Source organism: Eleutherodactylus coqui, chromosome 1 (genome assembly GCF_035609145.1).
Source record: "Eleutherodactylus coqui strain aEleCoq1 chromosome 1, aEleCoq1.hap1, whole genome shotgun sequence".
Lineage (NCBI taxonomy): Eukaryota > Metazoa > Chordata > Amphibia > Anura > Eleutherodactylidae > Eleutherodactylus > Eleutherodactylus coqui.
In genome coordinates, this window is record NC_089837.1 from 54,899,065 (window position 1) to 54,924,317 (window position 25,253).

The 25,253-nt window shown below is 44.4% G+C and overlaps 2 protein-coding genes across 4 annotated transcripts in view; one reads left to right on the forward strand and one right to left on the reverse strand.

The window, feature by feature from the left end:
* SUPT3H (SPT3 homolog, SAGA and STAGA complex component) overlaps positions 1-9,491 on the reverse strand; it is a 474,485-nt gene extending 464,994 nt beyond the window's left edge. Inside the window, exons 1-2 of one of the 2 annotated variants that reach the window (XM_066596252.1) lie at positions 9,388-9,491; positions 7,607-7,716 (exon numbers count right to left, since the gene is read on the reverse strand). In XM_066596252.1, the coding sequence (XP_066452349.1) occupies positions 7,607-7,716 (110 nt within the window). In that variant the 5' untranslated portion in view covers positions 9,388-9,491. Of the gene's footprint in view, positions 1-6,631; positions 6,651-7,606; positions 7,717-9,387 lie in introns of those variants that run through there. The other variant, XM_066596261.1, reaches the window with a different exon arrangement.
* RUNX2 (RUNX family transcription factor 2) overlaps positions 1-25,253 on the forward strand; it is a 155,394-nt gene that overhangs the window by 36,599 nt on the left and 93,542 nt on the right. The gene's annotated exons all lie outside the window — the stretch shown is intronic.

Sequence of the window (25,253 nt, forward strand, 5' to 3'; positions counted from 1 at the left end):
ACAAACAGGACATGCCACTGTATGTGCCGTGCGTATAGAATAGAAACGCATATGGACTAGTGTACATGTGCTGTCTAATGCAAAATGTACCCCAGTCTCCATGGCGCAAGTTACGGCTAGTGTACACCTAGCCTTAAAGGGGTTTTCCAGGAGTTGGCAATTTGGCTAATTTTTATAGTACTTGAGTAAAAGGGTTTTCTGGGATTGAAATGAATAGGCAATGGTTGAAAATAAAAAAAAATAAAAAATCGGCCATATTCACCTCTTACGGGATCCCCTGGTCCACAGTAGGAGCCCCAGTCTCTGTCACTTTGATCCCAGAAGAAAACCCCTTTAATTAACTAGATTAAGCCAGTTTGGAAAAATGGTTGTAAATTAAGAACTGTCGAGTCGAGGATTCGGCTTGGACTGTTCGCCATCCACAGCTTTGTCTTCCACATTTTGCAGACGTGGCAACAGTCAAACTGGTAAGGACTTGATATGAATGTGGCTTAGCAACGTTGACTCTCCCAAATGGCGCTGCTGGTATTGCAGCTCAGCTCCCATTGCATAGACTTAACATAGGAACTTTGACCTGGCCTGACCAGTCACTCAATCTTGTCAAACTTTATGATTTTACGGTGGTGGTGAGGATGTCACAAATCTAATAACACCAAAATCACCCAACCAAAGGTCACGCAAAGGGGTCAAAGTGTGGTGCAAGAAAGCGCCTACAGGCTTTTTTATATTAGATTTCCTAAGATACAAGGTGAAGCTGGTTGAAGATGTCTGTACATTACTTGTGTCACATTATGGGATGGAAGAGTCAAAAATATACAATACTGTAAAATGTTTGTTTAACTGAGTATGAACCCAACTGATAAATCAGGACATTTCCCGGACCTGACCTCATAGAATCTCATCTTCCAAAACACATCACATCATATCTGTACATTCTACAAGGTTACGAGAAATTCCTAATACTTCGTAAGCTCACTACTCCGTTCGTTGCAAAATAACCAGCTGGAAACAAAACACAAGATGACAAGTGGTGGTCACGAGGAACTCAAGGGGCCGTCGTGTACAAGACCCTAAAGAGACAGTGTGACAGGACAGTGTCTTCCTTCCAGACATGAGTAACGAGAAGCACTATCCTCAGATAACTCGAGTGATGCACAAACATTCTCCGCATTATTCGGCCACGGTGGTAATTACGCGGGATCCTGCCTGTCAGAACACATGCAACGCAATGCTATGTCTCCTCAGCTGTAATGTGCAATTACTTAAGTATGTGAGATCCCACACTTACAGCGGGGAGACGTCACTCACATCTATCTAGTAAGTGAAGGATATTGCTTTCCTGACACCACTGCAATAGCCCCTGTGCTTGTAATAAAATACCATTTCCAACTACTTTATTTGTGCATTAAGTTTATATGAATTGTGCATGCGATCTCTGTATAAAGTTGGGTCGTTATTTGCCCCCGCAGTTTGCATCCATATCTAATCTATTTCCGATTGGCCTTAGGGCAACCCTCCAATTCACAAGGAAGTTCTATTACTTGATGCTATCCTTCTGGTTCCACCGCCGATCGGCTGGTTCCTCGAGTCCGTCTTCATACGTCTGACATAGCCAGGATGCTACTATCATTACTCAAAAGGGTATTGCTGGCACAGACTAACAGTTTAAAATTCTAACATACATCGTCACAATAGGTAATTCTGGTCTGGTCTAGCTACTGTCTTCATTTTCTACAAGCAGGAACATGAGGCAGCAGAATATATATACCTTTAATACATAAGGGTGGTTTCACATCCGCTTCGGGGATTCCGCTTTACTGCTCCATCCCTGCGGCCAAGTGTCTTTATTTCTGGATGGAACCAAAGAGCGCCGGGCAGACCACATTGACTATAATGGGGTTTGCCCGCTTTCCGCCCCGGCTTTTGGACGGAATAAATAGAGACGGACCTCAGACAGGACCTCCAGCACAGATGTGAAACCGTCCTAACTCATATATATATGAACCACATTAAAAAATGCACAGTTCTTAGAGTATATTTTGATCAAAGTATATTGGCGCATCCACCAACATCCAGGTCACCACACGTACGGATGGGTACACTGGAAAAGATGGGTTTCCTACATTTTTAGTAGACATCTCTCTGAGTCCAAGCCTACAATTAAAACCAGGGAAAGCAGGATACCAAATTACATAGTCTAATTAAAAAGACATGGGGCAGATGGTTAAAGGGTAGGAGGCAGCCATTACTCCACAAGTGCAAATGCAATAAAAAAAATTTAAAAAAAAACAACAGGAAGTGCTGACTACGTTTCTTTCTTGCATTTCCATTCTCTATCTATGTTATGTGACCCTCCACCTGAAAAATATCTCCACTTCCTCTGACATCTTGTCCGCATGTGCAACCTCCTCCCCTGTCCACAGCCTCCAACATCCTGCGAGCAGTGCATGATGGGAGGACAGGAGTGGAAGCACTGCTCTATATTGCCCATGTACAGTTCAGAGGGCGGTCCTGTCTGCCTGCCTGCTTTCTCTGGCCCTCTCAGTGAGAGGGAGGTTGATGCTAGTAAGTTGCAGGACCTGTGAGCTGTGGGCGGAGCTAGTGTTGGCCGGGAGACAAGCTCTGTGCATGCTGGAAGTTGTAGGGAACAGTCTGCTGCTGTGTTTACTGCGGACATAATGCATGTAAACACATCAACAGATCAGCGGCTGCACAGGATGTGGAAGATGGTCCAGAGTGGCAAATAAAAATGTACTGGTTGCCGCAACTCAGCTGTACCACTTAGATTTTTAGCATTTTCAGAATTTACATTTGTGCCTTAAAAAAAAAAAAAAAAAAAAAAAAAAGACACCTTTAAAGGGGTTGTCCAGGGGGTTAGAAAAACATGGCTGCTTTCTTCCAAACACTCTACTACCCTTGTCTGTGGGTTGTGTCCGGTATTGCAGCTCAGCGCCCATTCAATTCAACAAAGCTGGTCTGCAAAAACACACAACCCTGTGGACAAAGGTGGTGCTATGTTTGGAAGAAAGTAGCCATGATTTCCTAACCCCGGACAACCCCTTTAATGCACACTGTGCATCCTTAGTTAGACAGTGTGTGCTCTGAGCGGTGTATTATATCTAAAGACTGCCAGTGCTTAGTATGCTTCGGGCAGTCTAAGAATCATTGCAGCCATCTTGGACATATGAAGATGGGCACCAGGAACAGGCGGATCGGCAGCCAAACCTAGAAGACGACGCCACAAAGTAACATAACTCTCCCCCCCTTTTTTTAAAGCATTTAAAAGGAGTCTTAAAAATGAAAACATAAAACACAACACTATCATTTTTTTTTCTTTCTAAAAAAAAAAAAACAAGATGGGACAGCCCCTTTAATTCCCACTTAGAATTTTATAGATTGCTCCATCTTGCATATTGGTAAAATTAAAGGCTATGGAAACTCAAGTGAGAAGGATTAAGTCTTATTATTCGCTCTGCAGCATGCTGCAATCTTTCAAAACTCAGATTTTCAAACCACTGCAAGGACTGGTATTAGTGACAGACCGCTGAAATCAGCGTGTCTTTCTCTATAATGTGCTGCCCCCGCAGGTAGGGAGGGACCTGACATTTCGGTTTAAAAGGCGATACCAGTATGTAAATGTTTTTACTGTACATCTGCTTCTATATACAGTAGCAGGTACTCCATCACTTTTTGTACAATTTAGCAGAAATGTGACAAAATGTAACAGGACAGTACCAGTTCTACGTCAATACACTAACGGGGTATCCAACTAACCCGATCACATTCTAATAGGCTATTGGTGAGTGAAACCCTGTGGATTGTGAACTTTTTGAGTCAAACTAATCTCAAAACGATGCAGCGACTGTTAAGTGATGAATGTGAGGCCTCTCATGTAAAATTACTGGTTTATACTCCAAAACTCTTATACAAAGCTGAAAAATATGAACATAGCATAACCCTGCAATTACACAGAATTCCACATTCTAATTAATAGTCCTAAATGTTTCATAATTACCCAGAAAATTATCATTATCAGCAAGTTTCAAAGGACAAAAAAAAAATTCCCCAAAGTGTACCTGCAATTATACTTAAAAGTGAACATGTTACAGGACTTGCAGAATTTACCTCTTTAGCTAGTTTTACTCAACAAACCTTGCAGTGAAGCAACCATCATGTGCGCACAGTACATAACGTAGGGTTGCTGTACGTCAGTCTTGCGCTTTCCATTTCTTAGCGGATTTTTTTTATTAACCCTTTCCAATCCAATTTGTATCCTGGTTTTCCTAGGGGGCTTACTCTTTTTCTGCTGTTATACAATGACGCTATGTGCTGGCTAAAGCCAGTACTGCATGAGGTGACACGTAGGATAGGCTCCAACAGCAGAGAGGCTGGCAATATAAAGTAAGAGAACCCTGACGGACGTCTTCCAACATCGGAGCTGTACAGCCTTAAATCATAATGTCTTTACAGGTCAGACAGTGGATTGGAAAGGGTTAATGGATTCAAAACTGAACCAAACAGATACCATAGTTTCCGTTTGTTTTTTTATGGATCCTATAGACAGATCCGTAAAAAAACAAACAAAAAAAAACCAACAACAAAAAAACACATTTCTATCAGTTTGTGCTACGAGTAACTTACATCCGTTTTTAACGGATCGCATTTGTATTCTTTTGTCTTTCTTCCCTTCTGCGCACGCTGATTTAAGAGAAGGATCCATTAAATAAACAATAGTGGAACCAATCAGAAGCCTCTCCGTTCAGTTCCGTCACTCACCGATTATAATGTTAAAATAATATTATAATAGGAACATCAACAAACACTACTGACACGACCAGAACTTCAACCCAACTTTAATAAGAGCACAAACAAATACTAATGATTTCCTGAGGCCTTTCCATTTTTACTCACTTCAGGTTTTTATTTTAAGAGGAATAGGAGAAGCAACTGCCAAATATACACTTAAAAGAACATTTTTTTGTTTTCCTTTTAATGATCCGAACAAGAACATTTGTCCTGGCAGTTTCTGCCGTAGCTTAGTTACAAGTAGTTCACGAGTTCCTACTTCTTAAAACGAAAAGGGGGAAAGTTGTCTGAAGAGTCGTCACAGTACACTGCAAGACTGAAGGGGTTCCACACAATGACATGCACCGCTAGATGAGGATTGGGGACCCTTCCACAGATGCATCTACCCTGTTCACCTGAAAATAAGACCTGCCCTGAAAATAAAGCTACCCTAATTTTTAGAGGTGGTTTGAAATATAAGCCCTACCCAAAAATAAGCCCTAGCAGCATTACATTTTAAAAAAAGACTTACCTAGCAGGCTCGGTCCAGGTCCTCCCACTGCTGTTCGGAGCTCTGCAGTGCATCCTCGTTCACCCACAGAAGATCACCTTCTGGTTACGGGAATTCATAAATCCCACCTCTAGGAAGCGACGGCTCCGGTTGGTTCTCGAGCGCTGCTCCGCCAATCAATATAAACTCGATAAACCAATGCGATGCCTGTGACTGGTTCATCGACTGCTGCATTTTGTGAACTCTTTTTTCCGCACTTAAATACGCTGCATATTTACGCAAGTAAATAGACTGCCGATAGGCACAAAACTGCAAGGCAACAGGGTATTTCGGCCCCTGAATGCGTTGGGAATTCCTAGAAAGAAATTCCCATAGGCCTGTGTGAATGTACCAAGTAAAAAAAAAATTCTCCCAAACTCCAGGTATTCAGAATAAACCGTAAATCAACAACCCAGCTTTGAATTCTAACTTGCAAAATTAACCAATTCAAATAGGACAACTTTAAGAAGGTTTCAATAAATCAACCATTTCAAAAACCTGTAACAGAATTCCCTAGTTTCACTGCTCTTACAGTAAAGAACCCCCTTCTTAACCTCTTTCCTCTAGACAGAGGGCTCCCCTTTGTTACAGTCCAGGGTATAAAGATATCATAGTACAGATCTCTGTATTGCCCTTTGATGTAGTTATACACATTTACTATCTCGTCCCTCAACAGTATTTTATTCTAAAGTAACAGCCCTCATTTTGATACTCTCTTTGGGTATTGTAGCCCGTTCATTGCACTTAGTACTTTTGTTGCCCGCCTTTGACCCGCTCCAGCTACGTTATGTTTTTCTTGTATACTGGTACCCAATATTTTATTTGCGGTGTGACTAGTGATTTGATGCATCCCATTATTTTATTTGTCTTGGAAGCAGCTGCCTGACACTGGTTGCTACAGTTAAAATAGTCAACCACTAAGATCACCAAGCCATTTCTCTGTAATCACAGCAGGTTATATTTGCAATGTCCCTACAAGCTACAGTATTGTTTATGACCCTATTACTAAGGAATCCCACTGATGATCCCATAATTGCCAGATCGATCACAGAGCTTTATGGACTCCTATGCCTGTGACTATGTTTCTGAAGGAAGGAAGTCTCCCTTTATTACCCCAGAGCATGACATATATAGTCAACATGGCCAATTTCACTTGGTACAACGCTTGTATGTACATCATGAACGGCCCTGGACAGATATTTGCTGTATATTCCTTCCATTGCCCATCCGCTACTTTACATGGAATGGTCTAAAGACAATGCCCCTTTTTTGTATGACTGGAATGGCCAATGCGACCTGGAATATTCTTTCGAGAGAGATTTCTTTTCTTCTTCAACCCGGCCATACACATTAGGGTTCGTTCACATCAGCGTTCTTTTCGGAACCTCCGTCCCTGATTTCCGCTAGAAAAAAAAATTAAGAACTAGCACTGCGAGGAGCGCGATTTTATCCTGGAAATTCCGTTAAAATATCGGACGGCCAGGGAAGTGCTGTTTTCCAGCTCCCCGAACGGGGCAGGAAAACGGACTCCCCTGACGCGGATGTGAATAAGCCCTAAAATAAAAGTCAAGCTAACCACCAAATTTCCTTGGGATCAGCTGATTCATGCAGGGCTTCTCAAACCTTTTCTACGAGGCCTTTATCGCTCAGAACATGACAGTTCCTGCACTCCCAGCCGTCATCGAAATTCATGCCGAAATTAGAATGGTTGAAATGTAACTTCATTAAATTATTAAAATAAGCACAAAATAAATAACATATGTAACTAAACCAGAGATTGGTGCAAAAAGAGACAGCAGACTCCCCAAATGGGGCGGGAATCAGAGTTTGATAAGCACTGATCTATAGGGGTCTCCTCCCAGACGGCAAATGTTGGGGAAAGGACGCTTTTAGATGAGAGCATTTTTATGTCAGTATAACGAATGAGTGCCATGTACCAAATACGGGTCAACTGACCCAAAGCAGCATACATCGCTGTATGAAGCCATGAGACCGGAAGTCACACTGCAACATGGACATAAAAAGGTGGATTTCCACAAGATATCAGTCTGGCAGCAGTTTATTCCCTCTTCCCATGGAAAAAACACGCATCCTTGGCCGAGGCAAGAGTGCATGTTTATAACGGGGTCAGATCTTTTGGTTAACACCCCAAAAACATCCAAAAAACTGCCCAATGACATTAATAGGCAATGTTCTACAACCACTACACAACTAAGTACTGTTTTTACATATTAGAACTGTATAAAAACATCCATAAAACAGGTCACTCACATCATGCTCTGCAGTTCAGGGACAAAACTGGTCAGCTTTCCTGCTCCCTTCCCAGACGGTGCGGCGGCGGCGGAGGACATGGCGTTGGTAGACGCAGTGCCGAGGCTCATCTATCACAGATTTAAACACAAAAACAGACTTTATCATCGTTATCACTCTGGATTATAAAGCATCCTACAACTTAGTTCAAATGTAAGACAATGGAGTAAAAGCCCATATCAACCAATCAGGCAACAGCTCTCATTTTTAAGGGGGGCTTTTATAAATGAGAACTGATGTCTGCTTGGTTACTAAGAGTGACTAATTCAGAAATGTTGGTAACTCGCTGCCTTATGTAGTAGGAATTAAATCTTTTGCTGCAGATTTAAAACATGCGAAAGTACAAGCCCAAAGAGAAGATGCAGGTCTATAAAAGAGACAAACAACAAAGTCCTCAGAGTGATTGGCATTTACTCTGCCTACAGAACAGTAAGCAGAGCTGCGGCCCTCACGGCCGCAGGGGTCGCCGGCTGCGGCCCTCCCGGCCCCAGGGGTCACTCGCTGCAGCAGCTCTGCCATCTGTACAAGTCGCCCACCGCCACAGCAGCAGCTCTACCTGCTGTACAAGTCGCCCACCGCCGCAGCAGCAGCTCTACCTGCTGTGCAAGTCGCCCACCGCCGCAGCAGCAGCTCTACCTGCTGTGCAAGTCGCCCACCGCCGCAGCAGCAGCTCTACCTGCTGTGCAAGTCGCCCACCGCCGCAGCAGCAGCTCTACCTGCTGTGCAAGTCGCCCACCGCCGCAGCAGCAGCTCTACCTGCTGTGCAAGTCGCCCACCGCCGCAGCAGCAGCTCTACCTGCTGTGCAAGTCGCCCACCGCCGCAGCAGCAGCTCTACCTGCTGTACAAGTCGCCCACCGCCGCAGCAGCAGCTCTACCTGCTGTACAAGTCGCCCACCGCCGCAGCAGCAGCTCTACCTGCTGTACAAGTCGCCCACCGCCGCAGCAGCAGCTCTACCTGCTGTACAAGTCGCCCACCGCCGCAGCAGCAGCTCTACCTGCTGTACAAGTCGCCCACCGCCGCAGCAGCAGCTCTACCTGCTGTACAAGTCGCCCACCGCCGCAACAGCTCTACCTGCTGTACAAGTCGCCCACCGCCGCCGCAGCAACAGCTCTACCTGCTGCACAAGTCGCCCACCGCCGCAACAGCTCTACCTGCTGCACAAGTCGCCCACCGCCGCCGCAGCAACAGCTCTACCTGCTGCACAAGTCGCCCACAGCCGTAGCAGTGCTACCTGCTGTACAAGTCGCCCACCGCTGCTGCAGCTCTACCTGCTGTACAGTTTACCCGCTGCAGCTCTTGTGGCATACGACTACTAAGCACACTGTGGCAGGGAGTCATGGTGCTGGCCAGATGTATCCCAGGGCTGCTTACAAGTCAGTAGCGATGCAGCTTTGTACCCTACAACCTCCACATGCACATCACAAAATTGAAGCTGCAGCAGAGTTAAGTTTGTCATTTTGAACAACTCCCAGTTTTCCACAGGACTGCACACTGCGTCCCATTCCGGCTCTGCTACATCTGACAAACCCTTCTATATCTAGGTTTGCAGTCCGGCTCTGCTATAGCAGTGCTGTAGGTTTGCATGCTGATTATGTGCAGTACAGTCCACATCTGTAGTCCTCCATGTCGGAGTGCTGCAGAGACCAGGGAGATACTGAAGTTTATTAGACAGTATGCAGATCACATGTCAGCCGTGCCCGAGGATGCAGACATATACCGCTCCGCTCTGCATTCACTTACCGCCTCTATATAGCTCCCCTATTAGAAAGATATAGGTGCTGCTCTCTGCAAACTGCCCATATGGACAGCAGGCTGCCCTCAACAAACATGGCCGCGAGTTCCTGCTCCCTAGCCGCAGCGAACCAATCAGCATTGTGATCGATTTCAACTTCCACCTTTTTTTCCTTACGGTGGGAGGAGAGGGTCAAACTTCCTCATGGTTAGTGGTTGCTCAGGACGCTGAGAGCTGCGGGGGTGGGGCGGGCCAGGCTCTGTATAGTGCAATACTGCTGCATTATATGACTTCTTATCCCCTGTGGGCAGTTCTTTTTGCATAGCTGTGATCATACTAACTGACAGCATTTAGATCAGGTTCACACCTTCGGGTTTTGGGGGATATTTTCTCTGCAGTTCTCTTTTTTTGTGCAGGAAAATGTAAAATTCCCTTGTCATGTTGCTATTATTACATAAATGTTGTATTGTGAAGATGCCAAATGTTTGGTCTTTTTCGTCTCTTCGATGGGTGTATTACTGCAGGTCCCCACTTCTTACTAGTCTGCTTTTATACATTCTTTTATTCTATATATAGATAGATAGATTTTTTTAAGAACAATTCTGTATCATTTCCTTGGAACTTTGTGTTGTGCCGTTCCTCTGTTATTCCTCCTGGAAATGTTTGAATAAATTCATAACTGGTCGTTACTATTTCCTTTTGTCAAAGGGGTGTGTCCTTTGCTCAGTATCCCCGCCAGCTGGTAATGCCTGGTTGTCAGTTTGCTCATACATTTCCAGTAGGGATAACAAAGGCAACAACACAATACAGAGTTCTAAGAAAAGACGCTCCAGAATTATGGGAATCCGGAGTACAACTCTGTACCAGCTGCTCGCGCTCCAGTGAATTCATGTCTATGGCTGGCATGTAATGCTATAATTCCATTAAAGGAGAAATATATGGCTTCTACAAGTCACTGGCTGCAGCCTTCCCCGCTTCTACCGAACGTATCAGCCTGACATGGCTGATAACAGAGAGTAATAGACTGTACTTACCTGTCCTACAGTCCCGTCCCCCAGCCTGAAATGGCTAATAACAGGGAGTAATAGACTACTCACCTGTCCTACCGTCACCTCCCCCTAGCCTGACATGGCTGATAACAGGGAGTAATAGACTGTACTCACCTCTCTTACAGTCACCTCCCCCCAGTTGCCATGGCTGATAACAGGGAGTAATAGACTGTACTCACCTGTCCTACAGTCTCCTCCCCCAGCCTGACATGGCTGATAACAGGGAGTAATAGACTGTTCTCACCTGTCCTACAGTCCCCTCCCCCCAGCCTGGTGATCATTCAGTGTAAAGTGTGCAGATTCACCCTACGGATTCACTTTAATGGGAGTTTATCACATATATATATATATATATATATATATATATATATTACTAATAATAACACTAGATGGCGTAACATTTTACTTTTTTTAAATCTGTTTTTTATTTTCGGATTATAGACTTTTGTAACTCTACTTTCTGTACGTGACTGCGGGGGCGCGCATCTTGCCTCATCTGCAGTTAACAGCATTTAGAAATGTGCTTTACATGAGGTGACCCATTGAATACTATAGAAGTGTTTTGGGCATGCTCTGGGACTTGTGCTGAGTTCCTTATGCAGGGAGGGAGAGGAGGTGAGCTGTGATGTCACCTATTGTAAATGGTGGATTGTGTTATCTATGTATTGTATCACCTTCACTGTAATCCTGCCTGTGATGCTAACGATGTGACAGCAGAAAAGGAAGTGTCAGACTATTATTAGGCCACTCTTACAAATGCGATTTTTACTGCACCGTTTGGAACAGTGACGTAGTCGTGGTAGAACGCTCCCATTGATTTCAATGGAATTTCACAGATCTGCGCTCGAACGCAGCGTTTTCCAATGCCGCAATCTTCGAGCGCTGTCTGCACTATTATAGTGTTTTCGTGCTTTTTAACGCATCTCATTACCCAGCACAATGACAGAGTGCGTTAAAAAGCGCTGTTGAACGCATTAATGCCAATAGAAATCACGGCAAAATGCCACATCGCTGTGTTTTCCGATGCCGTGTGTGAGAGTGGCCTTAGGCTTCTGCCCGTTTTACATGGGCTGAAATTCTTCAAATTCCCGCGATCCAGCAAGAAGCTGAGCAGTTGATTCATAGCCCGATATCGCACTCGCCAACATGCAATTTTGCCGTGGATGCAAGATGTCTTTACATCAAAACCGCCTGGCATCACTTCGGGGAAGTCGTGATCCTCCTCTGCAGCGGAGGATCGTGGAGTTTCTCCCATTGTTGTCAAGGGGGAAACTTCGCATTGCACCGTGTGCACCTAGCGATGAAAACAATGGGATATGCGATGTGAGAGCGCATCCAAAGATAGGACGCGCTACGATTTTCTTTCCTGCGCCGTGACGCGGGACAAAAATAGTTCATATGTATTACCCCATTCAAAAGAATTGAGTTCAATTTCGTGCAAAATCTGTGCCTCACGTGAATTCAGTTGAAAGGGTAAAATGTGCTGCAGGTCCGCACCCAAACCAAACATCCTCTGAGTCGCACAGAGACATAATTCGGCACCCAAGGAAGTCTATGGTGCCGTGAGTCGCACAGAGACATATTACGGTACCCAAGGAAGTCTATGCTGCCGTGAGTCGCACACAGACATAATTCGGCACCCAAGGAAGTCTATGGTGCCGTGAGTCGCACAGAGACATATTACGGTACCCAAGGAAGTCTATGGTGCCGTGAGTCGCACAGAGACATAATACGGTACCCAAGGAAGTCTATGGTGCCGTGAGTCACACAGAGACATAGTACGGTACCCAAGGAAGTCTATGGTGCCGTGAGTCGCACAGAGACATATTACGGTACCCAAGGAAGTCTATGGTGCCGTGAGTCGCACAGAGACATAATACGGCACCCAAGGAAGTCTATGGTGCCGTGAGTCGCACAGAGACATAATACGGCACCCAAGGAAGTCTATGGTGCTGTTCCATACATCTGTATGTCAAGTTGTGCTCCATCTGACACCGGATTATGGACATATTCTTTCCTACATCGCTTTTATTAGAGCTAGTTTAATTTCTTGAAAAATGAACGAATGTTCCTGAAGAAAAATTACAAGGCTATAAAAATACAGAGAATTATAAAAGTACTGAGAATTTACAATTTACTACTATAAATAAAAAAAAAAGTTTCATTGATTTATGCAGCAAAACAAATGATTATTCCTATATAAAAGCAGAGGAATGTAAAAGCGTATTTCTATGTAAATTGCCTTCCCAGCCATGAGCGTGGAGGGAGCGACGTAGACCAGGGTGGCCTCTTAATGACCAAGAACTGATTCAGCCCATTTTAGATTTGCATCCCGCAGCCCAACAAAAATGTTCCAGTAAAAGAATAGTGCTCTACAGCAAAGTGTGGGGAGGCAACGCAGTGAAAGAATTTTTCGTTTTCTTCGCACAGCCACAAGGGAAACCTCTAAACTATGTAATTAAAGTCTTAAGCCTGGCAGCACCGAACATTTTTGTAGTGTAAATGGGCAGTCTAGGTGGGCCAGATGGCCCCTATCTAATGTCTGCCTCTGTGTCTCCAGTCGTGGATGTAGAGAAAGGCCTCTATTCCCTACAAGATACACGATCCATTCATCAAACACCAACAAGTCGCAGAGAGTCGATCTTCACTATATATTAAAAATGAAAAAAAAAAATCACCATTACAACTTTTATCCGTCAATATTAACCCCTTCATGACGCAGCCCCCTTTTTTTCTCCATTTTCATTTTTTTCCTCCCCCCTTTAAAAAATAAATAAATTCATAACTCCTTTATTTATCCTTTGACGTCGCTGTATGAGGTTTGTTTTTTGCGGGACGAGTTGTATTTTTCAATGGCGCTATTTAATGTACCATATAATGTACTGAAAAACTTTAAAAAAATTCTAAGTGGAGTAAAATAAAAAAAAACAACATTCCGCCATGTTTCGGTGTGTCTTGTTTCTACGGCGCACAAACTGCAGCAAAAGTGACGTGATAACTTTTTTATTTTTCAGTCAAAGTAGTTGTGCGAGGGCTCATTTTTTGCGGGATGTCCTGTAGTTTACGATAGTACCAATTTATAATACATATGACTTTTTGATCGCTTTTTATTGCATTTTTTCTGGGAGACAGGGTGACTGAAAAGGTGCATTTCTGGCATTCTTTTTTTATTTTCAGATGACGTTCACCATGTGGGGTAAATAATGCGCTACTTTGATAGATCGGACTTTTACAGACGCCGCAATACCAAATATGTATTTTTCTTTTATAATTTAGATTTTTTTATTATAGATATGGCAAAAGGAGGAGGGTGAGTTAAACTTTTATAACTTTTTTTTTTTTTTACAATTAATAAAACTTTATTGCTCTTATTCTGACTACTTTTTTTTAAGCCGCCCTGGGGGACTACAACATGCGATGCTTTGATCGCTCCTGCAGTATGACATAATGCCATAGCATTACGTCATATGGCAATTTGACAAGCAGTCTATCAAGCCACCCCAAGTGGATGGCTTGATAGGCAGTCGACTAAGGCGGACCTGGGGCCTTTCAGAAGGACTACGGCTGCCATGACACCTGTACAGCTCCCTGCGGTCTCACGCGGGGGGATTTAAATGCCGCTGTCAGAATTTACAGTGGCATATACAGGGTTAAGAGCCCATTGCAGTTTTTGCCCGCGGGTGTCAGCTGTAATAAACAGCTGACACCCACGCTGTATGAAGAAAGGTCGCCCTGCGAACTCTCTGCATACATACCCTGACGCTCCAGGACGTAAATGTACATCCTGGAGCTGAGAGGGGTTAAACGATTCTCCGATTTTGGGACTTAATTTTGCCTCAGACTGGAGGGGGGAATTAATTACCTGTTGCTGGTCTTCTGTATTGATGCATCTCTGACCCGGTAGGTCCATACCCTATTTACTGCTGTCCAAGACAGCCAACACAACCTTCTGACTATCTACACCCCCACAGCACTGGCCAATCAGAGTAGTCTGTAGAGTAGATCACAGTATAATGCAATACTCTGTAATGTACTACACTGTATTGCATAAGCAATTAAACAATCATAGGTTCAAGTAATCAGTCGGGACTAAAACAAGTGTGAAAATGAGTGTAAAAAAACCTTTTAATAATAGAAAAAAAGACGTTTACGCAGCTTTCACACGGGCGACAGCGATATCGCTGCTACAAAACGCTGCTATATACACACGATTTTTTAGCTTTAGTGATGCTTTTTTGGGGGGGGAAATGTAGCATTGCATCGCTGCTGCCTGCAATTTTCTCGCACAATTTTACTTTGCAGCGAGAAAGTTGTAGGACTTTGTAAAGTAAAAAAAAAAAAATCACATCGCACAAAAATTGCCAGTTTGTGTGATGCGATGAACAAGGAGGCTTCATAGGGAAATATGGGCTACACAGCTGCATAGAGCATGCCGCGATTTTGTAGCTTCGCAATGTAGCAGCCTACAAAACATCGCTCGTGTTGAAGAACACATAGGAAAGCATGGGCTCTACATACATGCGATTTGTAGCACTGTCGCATCGCTACAAAATTATGCGAGAAAATTGCCCATGTAGAAGCGGCCTAAAGTTTATACCCCCCCCCCCCCCCCTCATTTTGCATATTTATAAAAAAAATCTAAACAATAAAACTCAAAAATATATTTTGCATTACTGTGTCCATAAAAGTCTGATGCATTATTCATCAAAGGGATGAATGTCATCAGAAAAAAATGCACAACACCAGAATCGTGCTTTTTTTGGTCACACCATCTGCAAGAAAAAAATGTACTAAAAAGCGATCAGAAAGTCACATGTACTCCAAAGTGGTAGCAATAAAGACTACAGGAAAACCTGCAAAAAACAAGCCGTCATACAGCTGTCAATGAAAAAAGTTTTAAAAGATATGACGGGCAAAAGATGGTGTCGGAAATTTTTTAAAATTTGTTGTTTTTTTTAAAAAGTGTGTGTGTGTATATATATATTCGGTGTTGTTGTAATCGCACTGACCCAGAGAATAGTTATTGCCACTTTTGCCACAGCATGTACACTGTAAAAACAAGCCCAAAGATGGTAGAATTCAGTTTTTTTCCTATTGCACTCCACTTAGTACAGCATATGGTACATTAAATAGTACCATTGAAAAACACAACTCATCAGACACCCCCTCCCCCAGGCAGATGTGTCGATTGATATATAAAAGAGTTTTATAAATTTTTGAAAGTGAGGAGTTAAAAAACTAAAATAAAACTGAAAAAATGGGTCCTTAAGGGAGTCATAGAAAGCTGTCATAACTTAGTTATGGCGCTCATATGGCCAGTTCCCTGGAGTCCAAGAAGGTATTGCATATACTTACCAGGCTCCCCGATCCAGCGTTGTCCCGAAGGTCAGCGCGGACCGTGTAGCCGCATTGCTGGTGACAGGTTCCCTTTAAGGCTGTGTTCACACGCTGCATTTGAATCCCGTCTTGTTTGCCATTAACCAAAACAGAAAGCTTAAAGACGCAACGTGCAAATACAGGCTAATGCAGTGTCCATCGGTCCAGTCAATAGATGAAATCTTGCTCTGAAGCCTTGGAGATTAGTTTAACGAGGCAATACTGGTTAGATGGATCTTATGTAGTGGTGCCTCTGTGCCTCTAGGTATTTCCAAGGGTACATGTGCAAGGTTATTCAAAAAGGATGGGACAGCACGCAGATATCCCATCCATGTCCTGTCTGATTTGCAGGACACCCCACATTGACATGTACTACTTTCATCCGAGAATCGGACCAGAATAGGGCATGGTGCATTTTTTAAAATTTCTACTCGAACTATATGTCCAAGTAAATAAAAGTCCATGTGAATACGCCCAATCGGATGAATGGGTGTTATTGCCATATGATTTTTGGACTGATTCTTGGGTGCATCAGGGTGAATTTCCTGGACACGGCTGACTTTCTTAAGGTAGATGCTTTGTTTTGTCCTGAGGGCAAAAGGGCAAATAAAGTAGGGACCAAGCACAGCACATTGGTTCCTTCATGCCCCCCACACACACTTGTTTCTTCGTCTGTACTTTCTTAGCACTTAGTTTGTAATAGGAATAATTTCACAGGCAGATTTTGTCGATTAGGGCTTTTGCCCACTTGCGTTTTTCTTGCGCATTTTTTTCATGCAACAGCGCTGCGTTTTTTTTAAGGTGAATGTCATTGGGACATTCTAATGTTAAAAACCCAGCCCACAAAAATCGCAAAGCACAAACTTGCTCATTTTTGTGCAATACGGTTTCAATATTAGAAAGTCCCATTGGAGCGATATCGAGTGAAAGAAACGCGCGAGAAAAACGCAAATGTGAGCCCTTAGTGTAAATTTTGTTGCATTTTTAACTGCGTAATATCTCATATTTTTGGTTCTTTCCGCAGACTTTAATGGTGTAATTACATCCTCTGTATGTTAGAAATCTGCAACAACAATTCCACAAGATGCTCGTAATTCGGCAGAAAACTTTCCCGCTGCTGAATTTAAGTAAAGACGGGTGCCGAATTCAAACCCCATAGGAATAACACTTGGACACAGAAATGTCCGCACAGACTAATTCCATCCCGTGTGAAAGGTTTTTATTTAAATCTAAGTTATGTCTAAGACCTCCCTCACATAGGTGTTGCGGTAAGCGTCGCGATTTAAATCACGGCACTTTGACGCATTTTACCTTCGTCTTCATTGATGAGGAGCGCTAAGCACTCAAAAATAGAACAAACTCCATTCGAAAATCGCGGTGCTGAAAAGTGCTAATCGCAGTAAAAAATGTCTGTGTGAGGGAGGCCTTAGGGCTTATTCACACGACCGTATATTGGCTGGGTTTTCACGCCCGGCCGATATACAGTGTCCCTCTCTGCAGGTGGAGGAGGCTGGAAGAGTCGGGAGCAGTGCATTAAGCTCCCTCTCCGCCCCTTGGCACTATTTGCAATGGGAGGGGGCGAGGGGGGGGGGGAGCTAAGTCTGCTCCTGGCTCTTCCAGCCTCCTCCCCCTGCTGAGAGGGACGCTGTATATCAGCAGGTGCGAATACTTGGCCGATATTCGGTCCTCTGAATAAGCCCTTAGGCTGATCTCACACACACTATCGGTAAAATGCTTCATTTCAAACGCAATGTTTTACTGCGATTTCAAGCAGCGTTTTCGAACACATTTTGCAGCGTTCAACAGCGGTTTTTAACGAGCTCATTCATTACAGTGGGTGATGAGGTGCGTTAAAAAGCTCTTAAACGCAGGAAAATAGAGCAGACAGGGCTCGAAAATCGTGAAATTATAAACGCATTTCAGCACTAGTCCCATTAAAATCAAAGGAGGCGTTGCACAGCGTTTGAAACAGCAAATTTAAATCCCGCGAGCGGAGAATCGCTATGATTCTCCGCTCGTGGACACTGGCGCTGCCGTTTCCATAGCAACGCTATGAAAAGCTTCACACAGCATGATCTGCCAGCGATTTATTGCCGGCGGATCATCGCCCGTAGACAGGCAGCCTAAATAGCGCAGCATGCTGCATTGTTTCAGCTGGGCAGAAACCAAACAGACCCCATGATAGTCAATGGAGTTCGCTCGGTTCCTTCATAAGGGAGATCCGTTTGACCAGTGTTTTCCGTCCAGTGGGGTTGGGCTACTTTTTCATGTAATTCCCTGTTTGCGATCTTTCTTCCGCGCGGATGATACTGTCCATACGCATGCATCCGCGCTGAAAACCGCGGTCATTCGCAGGTCTTCCACTGCAGTATGCGGAATCCAGCCCCTTCATGTGAGCCCCGCCTTACTGAACGGGTGTTTTTTTGGAAGGGGGGGGTCAAACTATTCAAACGCAACACTAGTGCACGTGAGTTTGGGAAAAAAAGCGGGAAGATAGGTCCTGCCCTATCTTTTCCTGCAAGTAATAATAACACACGAGAATCACGGTAGTTGGAATGAAACAGGTTTTGTTTCGTTTCATCCCATTATGCAGCCCTGATTTTCACGGTAGCGTAACGGGACTAAAAAACGCCCTTTGTTTAAGTCCTTACACTGTATCCATGCAGGGAAGAGCTGTCAGCTTGCAGTCCAGGACTGGATAGAGATTTGTCCATCACAAAGGATTAACACAGCGGTAAGCCTTTGTTCATATCTGCATAGGCACTTGCATAAAAGTTAGCGAGGTCTGTCAGGCGTCACTGGTGTCCAGTGTGCAACAGATCCAGTACAGAATTATGGCTTCCGCTGTAAGGCTGCCTGCAAACGGCCGGGTCGGATCCGGCTGCGAGTATTCTCTGCAGGGACCAGTGCGGCACTCACCTCTCCCGCGGCTCTGGCTTTTCGATGCGCACAACGGAGCCGGCGGCTGGAGAGTGACATTTCTGAAATAGAACATGCCGCGATTTGTTTTCTGTGCGTGATTTCGCGTCCGTCTGCCTAGGATTGCGTTTTCTAATGCAATCCTATGGCAGCTTCCACGGGCGGAAATTCTGCGGGAAATCTCGCCACAGAATTTCCGCCTGTGTGCAGGGGGCCTAAATGGGAGCCACATTGCATATATGAATATAACCTACCGTACTATGAGATCACTTTCACCCTTGCATATTTTAATTAGTGTTTCGCATCCGTTTTTGTAAGCTAAAACCTGGAATGGAACCTACACAGTGAAAACTATAAGGTCGCTTCCAAACGAGCGCTTTTTAGCTCCGTAATTGGTCCGTGTTTTGCAGACTGTAAGACATAGGTAATGTAAATCTACGCATCTATTCACATGGCCATATTTTTACAGCCGTTTTAAAAAAACGCCTTACGTATTATTTGTGTTTTTGCCTCCATATTATTCTTTTTGCCTCCTATTTCATATTGGGTAAAAACAATAAGGAGGCAAATACTGATAGAATACTGACGACGTAAGGTTGTAATGTGATCTGTCACCTGGCCACAATACGGACCTCTGTTACAAACATATTTAAATACGCTCATCAGAAACAGGCCTAATAATTTGCACCTCTTTCATATTTTAGGGCCACTGCTGGTTTTGGCTTACAAATACTAAAGTTAAATATGGCCCAAAATACACATGTATGAAAGTGGCCAATATCAGCCAACAGCAAGCAGAGATTTTGAAAATGGTGATAAATGGATACAAAGTATATTTTAAAAAAAAGGGCAGAACAATTCAATACGTAATCTCGAAACTTTATTCACAAAAGAAAATGGAACATCACTTTCATCTCAGATCTCTATTTCATTCGTCCCCTGAATATTTCAGAGCGGCGGGACCATTTGCATGTTCACTTTTTTTCCATCAGATCTGCTCAAAAACATAAACACGGCATTATCCCCCCTTCCCAGGAATCGCAGCTCGGTGAATAAACGTACAGTTATTTAGTAATCTACCCAAAAACAACTGTATGTTTTCAAGCAGGTTGAATTGCAAACATGATTTTTTTTTTTAATTGCGAACGTCATTTCTAAATAACATATTTCTAGAAATTCCACCCCACTTGTTTTAAACACACCTGGCAAAACTCAAAGTCGCTCCCAACCTGAACGCAGGACAACAGTATCCCTAAACTATAGAAGACTTTAATTAACCAATATATATTTTCTCTCTAATCAAGGCCAAGTCAAAACATCTTTAAGTTATTTCATCCCAGACAAATTAAAGTAGCTGGGAGCAGACTGGCAGTCTGGTAAAGAACGAGGCGAAATATCAAATCGTACAACAGAGAGCTTTCTGAAAACTGCAGAACTATCTTATAAATGAGATCTTTCAGTGGCATTTTCAACAGAATTAGAACATGAAAATTAAAAAAAACACACAACTGTACTCACATCGCTTTGATCAACATTCATGTCCAATCACATAATGTGTTCTGAGGAGGCTAAAGAGGCATTTTAGAGGGATAGTGCAGATCTCAAAAGGGTTTTACACCGTGTCTTTTATAACACAAAATTAAGGAGACCTCACACGTATTCTGGGACCACAGAGACAGTGCAGTGGAATACAGGGTCCGGCTGTCGACTGAATCCGCACGGGGAAATTAATAAACAGGATGTTATTAGAATGATACCTCTGCTGCTGTGGACAGCTTGGCCATAGATTGTGTAGAGAACTTCATGTATCTGATTAGTTAGCTGAGAGCAGATTTGAGGATGCTCAGGCGCAGTTGTGGGTGGTCAAAATGGTTGAGCTTTCAGGCAGTGTGGGGCTGGGGTACACGATGTCCACCGAACTAAATTATTCTGCAGGCCCACCCATCAGCTCTACAGAACGAGGTTATATTCACTGCACTTTACACGCACAAGTCATATCACTAGAAAAGACATAAAGAAAAAGGGAGTAACCCCATCGGCAAGTGACTTGACCTTCGGCACGTCTATACTGAAGGTCGTGAACCTTGTTGTGGCTTGGCTCAGAAGTATCTAGGTCATATACGGTAAATAGGGCCGCTTGTGCTACCATTTATATCTTCCATGCTACATCACAGACCCCACGGTGTACTTCTAGTGGGCATGTGTATCTTGAAATCTGCTGCAGCCGATTCACCTTTAGAGGGTCACAGGAGAACAAATGACTCATTGATTTGTGCAGTTTTAGTTGCATAAAATAATTCTTCTCCAGTTTTGCATATTATCATTTATTATAAAGGATTTGTTTAGGTAGTTTAAAGGGGTTATTCTGACCCAGAAATTGTATTGAAACCTGATCAGGGTGGTAGAAAGACATTAAAAAATGTCTTACTCGCCCGATTACCTGCTGCTTCCGTTCCAGCAATGCCCAATCCTCTGTTACTCTCCACTTCTGCTGCAGCAGTGATGTCTATAAACAGGAATGCGATCGCCAATCACCGGTTGTAGCGAATGATTGGCTTGCTTTGGTCACATGTCCCTGGTGTCACTGCTGCAGCAAGGGATCAAGTGCTGGTGGAATGGGAGCAGCAAGGGATCGGGTAAAGTGCATATGGCATGATTTTGGTTTTTACAGCAGGCTGAGTAGGTTTCAAAAATGTTTTGGAGGAGCTAGATAGCCCCTTTAATATATGGGAATTTGGTCAGTTCCTGGGAAATGACTACTGGAAATGTCTGACTTAGGGCTCCCTCACACTTGCGTTTGCGTTTTTTGTTAACGCGATTGTCAATGGGACTTTCTAATGTTAAAAACGCAATGCACCAAAAATGCAAGTGTGTGGGAGCCCCTACTGGGTCCGAACAAGAGAATCCAGTGCAATTTTTGCCATCAAACATACCAAGACAAAAAAAAGTCGGCCGGCACACATGCACAGTACGGCTGTTTTTAATTTTTTTTTTTAAACTGCAACCTTCCCACGAAATACGCGGCCCGTCTGTAATTGACATTGCGGACGGGCCGCGGATCGGACGGCTTGCATTGACATTGGGCCCGACTAGTACTATACCTGCCCGTGGACATTGGGCCTGACTAGTACTACATCCGCCCGTGGACATTGGGTCTGACTAGTACTATATCCGCCCGTGGACATTGGCCTGATTAGTACTACATCCGCCCGTGGACATTGGGCCTGACTAGTACTATATCCGCCCGTGGACATTGGCCTGATTAGTACTACATCCGCCCGTGGACATTGGGCCTGACTAGTACTATATCCGCCCGTGGACATTGGCCTGATTAGTACTACATCCGCCCGTGGACATTGGGCCTGACTAGTACTATATCCGCCCGTGGACATTGGCCTGATTAGTACTATATCCGCCCGTGGACATTGGCCTGACTAGTACTATATCCCCCCGTGGACATTGGGCCCGACTAGTACTATATCCGCCCGTGGACATCGGGCCTGACTAGTACTACATCCGCCCGTCTACATTGGCCTGACTAGTACTATATCCCCCCGTGGACATTGGGCCCGACTAGTACTACATCCGCCCGTCTACATTGGGCCTGACTAGTACTACATCCGCCCGTGGACATTGGGCCTGACTAGTACTATATCCGCCCGTGGACATTGGCCTGATTAGTACTATATCCGCCCGTGGACATTGGCCTGACTAGTACTATATCCCCCCGTGGACATTGGGCCCGACTAGTACTATATCCGCCCGTGGACATTGGGCCCGACTAGTACTATATCCGCCCGTGGACATTGGGCCCGACTAGTACTACATCCACCCGTCTACATTGGGCCTGATTAGTACTATATCCGCCCGTGGACATTGGCCTGACTAGTACTATATCCGCCCGTGGACATTGGGTCTGACTAGTACTACATCCGCCCGTGGACAATGGGCCTGATTAGTACTATATCCGCCCGTGGACATTGGCCTGACTAGTACTATATCCGCCCGTGGACAATGGGCCTGACTAGTACTACATCCGCCCGTCTACATTGGGCCTGATTAGTACTATATCCGCCCGTGGACATTGGCCTGATTAGTACTATATCCGCCCGTGGACATTGGCCTGATTAGTACTATATCCGCCCGTGGACATTGGCCTGACTAGTACTATATCCCCCAGTGGACATTGGGTCTGACTAGTACTATATCCGCCCGTGGACATTGGGCCTGACTAGTACTATATCCGCCCGTGGACAATGGGCCTGATTAGTACTATATCCGCCCGTGGACATTGGGCCTGACTAGTACTATATCCGCCCGTGGACAATGGGCCTGATTAGTACTATATCCGCCCGTGGACATTGGGCCTGACTAGTACTATATCCGCCCGTGGACATTGGGCCCGACTAGTACTACATCCACCCGTCTACATTGGGCCTGATTAGTACTATATCCGCCCGTGGACATTGGGCCCGACTAGTACTACATCCGCCCGTGGACATTGGGCCTGATTAGTACTATATCCACCCGTGGACATTGGGCCTGACTAGTACTACATCCGCCCGTGGACATTGGGCCTGATTAGTACTATATCCGCCCGTGGACATTGGGCCTGACTAGTACTACATCCGCCCGTGGACATTGGGCCTGATTAGTACTATATCCGCCCGTGGACATTGGGCCCGACTAGTACTACATCCGCCCGTGGACATTGGCCTGACTAGTAGTATATCCGCCCGTGGACATTGGGCCCGACTAGTACTACATCCGCCCGTGGACATTGGCCTGACTAGTAGTATATCCGCCCGTGGACATTGGGCCCGACTAGTACTACATCCGCCCGTCTACATTGGGCCTAACTAGTAGTATATCCGCCCGTGGACATTGGGCCTGACTAGTACTACATCCACCCGTCTACATTGGGCCTGACTAGTAGTATATCCGCCCGTGGACATTGGGCCCGACTAGTACTACATCCGCCCGTCTACATTGGGCCTGACTAGTAGTATATCCGCCCGTGGACATTGGGCCCGACTAGTACTACATCCACCCGTCTACATTGGGCCTGACTAGTACTATATCCGCCCGTGGACATTGGGCCCGACTAGTACTACATCCGCCCGTCTACATTGGGCCTGACTAGTACTATATCCGCCCGTGGACATTGGGCCTGATTAGTACTATATCCGCCTGTGGACATTGGGCCTGACTAGTACTATATCCGCCCGTGGACACTGGGCCGGACTTATGAAGTAGCGCTGATGTTTTGCCTCCAGACATAATATTTCTGTTATTCACCACATGAGGCACTGAGGACTCATTTTATTAAAGCTGTTTCGATATATAGATAATAATATAAATAAATATAATTTGTAATGCGGCTATATGGATGTTAGATATAACATATCTGCACATATCCGCCCATACAGAGCCTCCCTAGCAGTATTTACCTCACAGACATGCCCCTCGTACTGCCTGTAATGCTAGACTCTTGTGCCGGCACTGGCTGTCCTCACGGAGGTGACTGCTCCTCTCTCCGCTTATATAGCCCTCCCTGCTGCTTCCCTTCCTCGCCGTCCGCCGCCTGTCTACCAGCCCTCGCCTCATCTCCTCATCGCCGGCGGCCGCTCGGCTCTCCTCACGACCTTCCCGCCTTTTCTTTCATCTAATAGGAGAAGGAGGAGGTCACGTGATCGCACTGTCCCGCGCGCCGCTTCCCGCCTTCTGTCCGCTCCGTCCTCTCATAGTGATGGCTGTACAAGGCTTGTAGTATGAGGGAACGGGCGGCAGTAGCTTCACTACAACCAACTGTGCATGTGAGGAGCCCAGTATCTATCTGTTATATCTATTCTCATATCACTGTGTTTTCTATATCTAACACCTTTTTCTTGCATATCTATCCACATTGTATCTATCTATTCTCATATCTATCTACAGAGTCTATCATAGATACTAAAAGTAGATAAATAGATGTGAGAATACATAAATTACAGCAATATAGACAGATACAATATATGTTATAGAAAGATAGCTATGCTATAAAGCGATAGATATGAGATACGTAGATGGGCAGATCTATCTGTTCTCATATCTCCCTGTCTCATACATAGAGAAATGTATATGAGAATAGATACAATACAGATACATAGGGGAATAGTTGGATCTAGACAGAGCATCCGTCTATCAGACAGCTATGATACAAATAGGTAGATTATCTCATATCTATCTATATATCCCCCATCCATCTGAAATCTATCCATCTCATATCTATCTATATATCTACGTAATATATATCTATCTCATATCTATTGAGCTACGGTATCTATCTCCTTTCTATCCATTTTCTCATATCTATCTATCTCATATCTATCTAATATCTATCTATCTCATATCTATCTATCTAAAATCTATTTATCTATCTCCTATCTATCTATCTCCTATCTATCTCATATCTATCTATCTATCTATCTATCTATCTATCTATCTATCTATCTATCTCCTATCTATCTATCTCCTATCTATCTCATATC